The sequence below is a fragment of the Miniopterus schreibersii genome, assembly GCF_964146895.1.
Source record: "Miniopterus schreibersii genome assembly, chromosome: 2".
Classification (NCBI taxonomy): domain Eukaryota; kingdom Metazoa; phylum Chordata; class Mammalia; order Chiroptera; family Miniopteridae; genus Miniopterus; species Miniopterus schreibersii.
This window is the reverse complement of record NC_138102.1, coordinates 25,589,761-25,598,350: the sequence shown is the minus strand read 5'-3', so window position 1 is coordinate 25,598,350 and position 8,590 is coordinate 25,589,761. Positions and strand designations below refer to the sequence as shown.

General features: G+C 41.8%; 1 protein-coding gene across 10 annotated transcripts in view; it reads left to right on the top strand.

The window, feature by feature from the left end:
- Positions 1 to 26: 26 nt before the first annotated feature.
- The window catches only part of TMCO3 (transmembrane and coiled-coil domains 3), a 45,763-nt gene continuing 37,199 nt past the window's right edge, over positions 27 to 8,590 (top strand). For 3 of the 10 annotated variants that reach the window (XM_081129781.1, XM_081129787.1, XM_081129780.1), the window contains exons 1-5: positions 27 to 297; positions 1,682 to 1,770; positions 4,313 to 4,392; positions 5,946 to 6,469; positions 7,368 to 7,547. In XM_081129781.1, the coding sequence (XP_080985907.1) occupies positions 6,026 to 6,469; positions 7,368 to 7,547 (624 nt within the window). In that variant the 5' untranslated portion in view covers positions 27 to 297; positions 1,682 to 1,770; positions 4,313 to 4,392; positions 5,946 to 6,025. The remainder of the gene's footprint in view (positions 298 to 1,681; positions 1,771 to 4,312; positions 4,393 to 5,945; positions 6,470 to 7,367; positions 7,548 to 8,590) is intronic. The other 7 variants (XM_081129782.1, XM_081129788.1, XM_081129789.1 and 4 more) reach the window with 7 other exon arrangements.

Below are 8,590 nucleotides of genomic sequence, written 5' to 3'. Positions count from 1 at the left end.
CCCCGTTCTCTCCTACAAATCCCAACGAGCACCGCGCCGCCGCCCGGGAGCCGACGGAGCCCAAGCCCACCCCCTTAAAGGGGCCGCTTCTCCCTCTCGGCGGCGTCTGCTGAGACCGCGTTCAGGTGGAGGGGTCGGGCGGCTCGGGGCGTCCCCGTGCCCAGCGGGTCCCTGTCCCTGCCTTAGGGGCGGCCCCGTCGCCTTTGAAGGGATGTGGGCAAGCCGCGTCCCTGTCCACCCTTCGTCTCCCGGTGCCGGGAAGCCGGACCCAGGACACGCAGCATCCAGAACATCCCGGTGAGCGCTGCGCGGGGTTCGGGCGAGAGGCGCTCAGCCTCCGGTCCTGCGCGAAGGGGGCCCCCGGAGCTCCCTCCCTGGGTCGCTCCTCCCGGGAGTCTTCCCTTCCCGGGGCTTCCTCCTGGGCGGGTCTCCCAGACCCGGGCCTTCCCGCTCCCGGAGCCCGCTCTCCGCGCGCCCGCCTGCGGGTCTGGCGCCGCGGTGTGGGAGGGTCGCTCGGCCCTCCTCCCAGCCTGTGGGGAGGACGGACGGACCCGGCGGCGGCCCCCGGGGCTGTGTCCCGGAGGGAGCGACGGGGCAGTGGTGCGAGGTGCAGTGTGTGTCGGTAGCTCCGGGAAAGCCGCCCGAGCCTGCGGTGCAGCGGCCGGGCGGGGGCGCAGACCTTCGGCCGGGCTGCGCTCTAACTTAGGTGTGAAGTTCAGGTTGCTGCCGCCGGTCAGATAAACCGGGTCACGCGGAAGACCTAACGCCTCTGCCCGCGGCTGCCCCGGGCCGTCTCCCCGGAAAGAGCGGGGAGACCCAGCGATGGCTGGAATTCAACGGCCAGCTCCCCGTCACGCACCGGAAGCCGGGAGGTGGCGGTGCGCTCCCGCACCCCTTCCCCGGCGGGACCCCTGCAGCTCCCTGCTCCCTCCCCCGCCGCTTCCCCGGCCTGAAAGGAAGAACAGGCGCCGGGCGCCCACCTCCGAGCCTCCTCGGAGGCCCTAGGTCTCGGCTCTTTTTGGATCTCACACGATAGCGCCCGAGGAAATGTAATGGCTGTTTTAAACACACCTTTGGAACACAAGCTCTCATGTTCACGTATTATTAGATCGGATAACGATCTAGGTATAAGGTAGCCCAGCCTCTTCATATGCATACATTTTTCTGATTCTTTGGATTAGGGCACCTTACTGGTTCCAAATTTCTCTTGTAATATTAGTTTTTTTAAAAGTAGTATCTCAATGGATTGGGCTACTCAATGGAATATTTGGTGTGTGGTTTTTGTAGAGTTTAACAGTTAAATACTTTAAAGATTTCTAAGGTGCATAAAAATTTTCTTTCTCCCTTTCTTAGCTTATTCTCCATTTCTCTTATTAGATATGGATAACCATAAGTTGTACTTACAGGATAGGAAGTGTTTTATTTTTTAATAAGTATACTTTACATCGTCCAATTTGTTAAAATTTAAAATATGCTTTTTAAGTTAAATCCTCCACAAATTAGATTAAGGTAGATTATTTGTGTTGGTGAGTTTCCTCACTAGGCCTTTCCACAAGCTCCTCTTTTGTTGCCTCTTCAGTTACTGTTTTTTTGCTGAATCTGAAAGTGTCGGTGGTATCACGAAGAAATTTGGATTTTTAAACCATTAAATAGGAATAATCCTCATATTTTCATTTTTTAGACAAAGTTAAGTAACCGGCACTGGACTCCCTGTTCCTGCCACACCCACACTGCTTGCCCGGGAATTTCCTGCACATAGCCCAGCACCAGGTCAGTACCCCTCCCACCTGGGGACCTGGTTCAGCTGGGTGGATGGGGCTAGCATCCTGGCTTGGGCTATCCTGTGAAGTGTGAGGAGCAGAGTCAGAGCCCAGCGCAGTCGCTGCTGCACTAGTGCAGTGAATAAACTAGATTCTTTCTCAGCAGTTTGATCTGGTATATCTGAGGCAGTGGTTCTGGAAGGTCCTAAGGAAGAGAAACAAAGGAGGGTCCTGTGGCTGCATGGGAGCCAGAGGCTGGGCAGCAGAGCTGTGAGGTTTTCAAATTTTAGTCCATTATAAAAAATTGAAAAAAAGAGTAGCTGCTTCTCTATTCCCCTCTGTTGGCTTTCTTTTTCCCTGAAGAGACTCCATTACCCTAGGGCTCTGGACTCTGTGGGTCCTAACAGCAGATGTCTACGAAGATAGCTTCCTCACATACTCTGCATTCATGATGGAACTCACAGTTAGAGGTGTATGGGAGAAATCTTTAACTTGAGTGACTTCATTCTGAAAAAGCCTGATTTGATATTACATTATTATGCTTTGCTTTTGAGCTATTTATCCAGTAAGTGATATGTGACATTTCTGAATTGCTAAAAATTCTCTATAGAATAAGAGTAATGTGATTTTTATGTAAAATGACAATGAATTAAAAGCATCACTTTTTTTGAGTAGGCTTAATGGTGAACTCATTTGCCCTTTTTTTCTAAATAATTTAAGACATTAAAAAAATTTTCTTTCATGTAATCAAATAATCTTATCAGTTTTAAAGTAAGTTTTGAGATTCCTGTTCTGCCTTTATAAAAACCCATTAGAAATTTGATAAGTTGGGAAGATATACATACATATATATACATATATATATATAAGTATATATATATACATACATAAATAAATACATAGATATTTTTAATCCTCACTCCTCTTTAATGCTTAGAGAGAGGAAGGGAGAGAAAGAGAGAGAGAAACACCAGTTGATTTGTTGCCTTCCGTACGCTCCCTGACAGGATCACACCCGCAACCAGGCATGTGCCCTGACTGGGAATCAAAGCAGTTACCCTTCAGTGCACAGGGAGATTGATGGTCAACCAGCTGAGGCGCTGTGGCCGGGCAGGGAGATATATTTTAATTAATGTTGGAATAGAAACTTTTTCAAATAGAAATTTTGCTGGAGGGGTTGTCCTCAAAGTATTGATTTTGCTATTGTTCTAAGGGAAAAGTAACCTTGGGTTTTACTATAATTGAGTCATCCTGAAAACCTTTCGCTCTGTTTTAGGGCATTTTCTAGTTTTTTTAAAATACAAAAAAATGTCATGAGCTTGGTTTCCTTGCTCTGCAATATAAATGTTGATCATTACACATAATAAGGATTTAGTAGGAAACAGTAAAATATTTATATAGAATTTTTAAAACTTCACTTTGAGATGATTATAGATTCATAAACAGTTGTAAGAAATAATGCAGAGAAATCCCGTAGACCCTTTGCCCAGTTTTCCTCAGTGGTAGCTCCTTACAAAACTATAGTATAAGCAGGAAATTGCATTGATACAGTCCACTCACCTTATTCAGATTGCACCAGTATTATTACATGCATTTGTGTGTGTGTGTGTCATGATCTGTACAGTTCTATCACACGTGTAGATTTGTGTGGCCACACCACTGTCAAGACACAGAACATTTCTGTCCCACAGGATCTCTTCTGCTACCTTGTTATAGTCAGAGCCACATCCTCACCCTTCCCTGACCCCTGACAGCCACAATCTGTTCTCCAGCTCTGCAGTTTATCATTTCAAGAGTGTTGTATAAATGGAATCATACAGTGTACATAACAGACTCTCCTCACTCAACCTTGAGATCTGCTCCAGGTTGTGCTATCAGTAGTTCAAGATAAAGAAACTTGAAGAATTCATTATAAAAACACAACAAATCCAACGTGTCTTTTTAAAAATAACAATAACAAAATAACACTGAAGCTAAAAATGTATAGTATTTACTCAAGAAAAAACATTTTACAGTTTAGTAGTCCATAGGATTTGGTAGCCAAGTTTGAAGGGAAAATGAAATAAGTTTTTGAAAAAGGAGTGATTCATATTTTAAGGGTCTATAAATAATCTCAGTTTCATGGTGATGATTTAAGCTTGTTTCAGTGGAAATATTAGTTTGAATACAAGTAAAATTCTCAAAGATTTCTCATAAAAATTAATAGCTCCTTTGGGTATTATGATTTAGAGAGCTAGCTATTTAATTTCAGGGATTTGTTTGAGGAAGGAACTAGAAATGAATGAAGGGATGTTATTCACACACAAACTGTGCAGCAGGTTATTTTTCTAAAGTTTGAAATCCATAAAAATCACTTTGGGGGGAAAATGGGAAGCATCTGAAGTTTCTGTCTTAGTTCTGAACCATACTAAAAGTGTGCACTTCTGAAGTAGCAATTCAGTTCTTTCTTTCCCTTGGAACAATAGAAGCTTAGACATTAAATGAGTCATTAAAATAACAGATTAACTATATTGCTAGGTATTACTGTGATTGGTTAATTGTTTATTTTTAAGGTGGGAACATTTACTTAAAGCTCTCAAGCAAACAGCAAGCTCTCATTTATCCTACCTTGTTAAGACGTGAACTGTTCTAGGTAAGTGAATTCTTGTAACATTAGGAGCTAAAATATCTAAAAATGTATTGAAATTGAACAGTTTCCTAACTTTTTAACCAGAATATAGTCTTCTTGGTGACATTGGGTTGTCATTGTGAACATTGGTGACTCTCCTGGCCTCCAGTAGTGGTATTTTTAGGATCTGCTGAAGTGCATAGAACAGTTCGGCCCTCACCAGGTCCCCTGGGCTGGTAGTCTTTGCTGAGTTCTTGTTTCTTTTTTCGTAAGCTCCGTTTTGTCTCCACTATCTATTGGCTACCGTTTCATGGTTTGGTCAGAATTCTAGCTCTAGAAATGCCACATTTTATATTTGCTTCATCTAATCTGCTTTGCCTGGGAAACCACATTAAACTGGTTAGAATTGGGAGTATTATTGAAATTATAAATAAATATTTCAGTAAACAGATCCCCAGATAGGGAAAATATTGGTATATTTGAAAGTTGAGTAAGAATTCTTAACGTGATAATTCATTGGGTGTTGCTAAGAGTGATGATGTATATGAATGTTTTGTTTTCTATAAACTAGAAGTCCTGTGTAAAATTTTGTTGTTTTCTTTTTTGGCCTAACTACTTGTGCCCAGTGAGCTCCTAATTGCCAGATTCAGTGGATTTTTTTTAGGGTGTATCTTACTGGCCTCTCATGTGTTTGTTACTTCTTCCTTCTTTAGTCTATTTTACTACCTCTGAAGTCATTCTTTCTTAGTGACGTTGCTGCCACAGTGCCTCCCGGTCCTTGGTAACGCCTTCCTCTGGTGGACACAGCCTTGCCTTCTGCTGTAGTAACCTGGACACCACAGCTGCAGCTCCCACTGCTGCCGGTACTGAAACCTTCAGCTGGTGTCCAGGGTCCTGTCTGTGCTTCAGTTGCCAGGATAAATTCATACATATTGCTTGAGGGCTTCCTAAAGAGAGAGAGGGGTGGAGCCTGAATTTGGATCATTGAAAATGTTTGAATGTTTTATAAAGCCCTAGAGATCTGGATGTGATTATATTTGGAGATTTTTATTTTCTATCCTTGCTATCTCATTAGCATTTAACTATAGACTGACTGGGGAAATATAACAAAATTCCAACTGATTTTGGAAAGCAAACAATATGGCAAAGCAAGCTAATAGTACCTCAAAAGGCATCATTTCTGAAATGATCTGGAGCATGTCTCCCCCAGGTGGTTCACTGATCTGTGAATTTTCTGGCCTTTGATACATGGACCCTCTTTAATAGAATTGGTTTTGTCTTTTGCACTTGGTAGATTTAGTGCATATATGAGGCTGAGTTTTTCTTTAAAAATATTTCCTTTAAGTTCAGACATAACCTTTAGTCTCAGTTCTTACCAGGCACATACTTTAACATTCAGTATTTGAATTTAACCTCGGTGCAATAAATAGTTTAGATGTTAATATTAATATAGAAAAACTAACATTTTCTTCAGAACAGTGATAGTTTTCTGGATGTAATTATTTGATACTTGAACTCTGATTTCAATAACAATGAATCATCATTCAACTACATGTGACAATAAACCTTTTTTTCAGCTGAAAATGTGTATCTAAAATGCAGGCTCAGCTTAGTGGAAATCTTTGGACTGCCTTGCTCTGTCCTCTAAAATTGGATCATGAAGATATTGGGAAAAAATTACTTGTGGATGTTGCTTCCATTGCTTCATTTGATAGTGAATGCTGCAGAACCTGAAGAGGTAGTGAAACATGCCATCAAGTTACACAGAGGCAAAGGGGCAGCTATCACGCAGAGGAAGCAGTGGGTCCTAGATAGTTGCAGAAAGCTCTCCGGGCTTCTTCGCCAAAAGAATGTGGTTCTTAACAAACTGAAAAATGCAATCAAAGCAGTGGAAAAAGACTCTGGCCTGTCAGATGAAGAGAAGCTGTTTCAGGTGCACACATTTGAAATTTTCCAAAAAGAGCTGAATGAAAGTGAAAATTCAGTCTTCCAGGCTATCTATGGACTCCAAAGAGCCCTGCAGGGAGATTACAAAGACGTGGTGAACATGAAAGAGAGCAGCAGGCAGCGCCTGGAGGCCTTGAGAGAGGCTGCCATAAAGGTTAGTCATCTCACACTCATTTACCAAAAGAGCCTTCACACTCTGAGCTAGAAAGTAGAGGGAGAGGGAAAATGCACATGGTGCTGATGCTTCAGCACGTGTGGTCTGTCAGAGGCATCTGTTTATAATAACCAAACTCAGAGAAAATCTCTCGTGTAGGAGAATCTTTCCCTTTTGTGTAATATCTTAGCATAGTTAAATTTTATCACTTCTAGAAGGATTCCTTCTCTTATGCTTTTCTGTATTGTGAAATACCTGGTTTATCAAATACTTACTGAAGTTGTAACTGCAATCAACATTTTGAGTTTCTAACAAGAATTCTTTTCTGTGTGAAGGTTGACTTTTCTTCAGTGTCCACATACTGAAAACAAAAATATTAAAATTGATTTTAAACAAATGTATGAATACATTTGCATTAAGGATTTTGATGATGTATACTTTTAAAATGAGAAGAAACTACTACTGTATCAGATGTGATATTATTTATATAACTTTTAAAGTCATCATTTAAGCCATGTATTAGGTGCCAGGCACTTTAAATATATAAAATATAATTTCATTTTCATAGAAAGGCTGTGGTATTATTATATTAGCTTATAAAGTAGAGAAGATAAAGATTTATTAAACTTTATTTACGAAAGTATGGCATTTTGGGCAGAAGTACAGTCATACACCACATAACAATGTTCCAGTCAACAATGGACTGAATATATGACAGTGGTCCTTGACTTTCCCTAATAGACTGGAGCTAGAATTACACGTTTATGAGCAGGAGTGTTTGATATAGAGAGTATGTTAGTTGGTGTAGTTAGGCCAGGTACCTGAATGGAAGTGAAAGAAGTGATATTCTGGTTTATTTTTAAATAAACTCCACTCTTTATTTCTTACAAATGAATAGGAAGAGACAGAATATGTGGAACTTCTCGCAGCAGAAAAGCATCAAGTTGAAGCCCTTAAAAATATGCAACATCAAAACAAAAGTTTATCCATGCTTGATGAAATTCTTGAAGATGTAAGAAAGGCAGCTGATCGTTTAGAGGAGGAAATAGAAGAACACGCTTTTGATGACAATAAATCAGTAAGTAGCATTCTAGAACAAGTTTCTCTTCACCAGCTGAGACTGAGCTACTTACTGAAAGGATGTGTTGTTGAAATGGTTTGCATGTATATTTTTAGTATAGATTGAAAACAAAGACAAAATTAAAGTAATTCTATGTCATAAAAATAATTTCACTTAGTGTTGCAGAAGTATACTAGTGCTGAAAATTGTGAGTCTTGGAATGGACTCAGAAATGGGTTAGGTAATAAAAACACATTAGAACAAGATCAGATAAGAAAGGAGGGAGAATGAAAATTGAATGAAAGGAGTAGGGTTTTTTGAAACTTTCTAATTATGGAGAAGAACTCATAAGTATTTTAAGTGCTGTGAATTTTGGAAAGAATATGCCCTTGAAAGTAAAACACTTGTTCCCTTTATTCACGGCTCCCTGAACACTTCTGTACTCCTAGAGCATTGGGCTTTCCCCTGTCAAACAGTTCTCTGGTTCTCTGTGACACTAGCGTGGTGTCCCACAGTTCAGTGCAGTTCTGACTCTACCTGGGGTTAGCACAGACCCCACAGGTAAGGGCTAAGTCCAAGACTGTCCCCTCCATGTAAGACACCAATCCCAAGTCCCAGGTTGTCACCTTGGAGAACCCCATAGCCCCCCTTGGGCTCTATAATTTGCTAGAGCAACTCACAGAACTCAGGAAAGCAGTTTACTTACTAGATTACCAGTTAAAGCAGGGGTGGGAGAGGTCTGGCCTGTGGGCCATATATGGCCTGCTAAATCATTTGGTCTGGCCCTGCGAAGGCAACTGCAGTGGGACTCGAAATTCAATAAATCTAGGAGCTTTTTTCATAGCTAATTTTTAAGTTGATAATTTTGTATGGCCCACGAATGATGTCATAAATATCCAAATGGTCCTTGGCATAAAAAAGGTTCCCCACCCGACTGGGCGTGGCTCAGCGGTTGAGCGTCAGCCTAGGATCCAGGAGATCGTGGTTCGATTCCTGGTCAGGTCACATGCCCTGGGTGCGGGCTTGATCCCCAGTCGGGGGCGTTCAGGAGGCAGCCGATC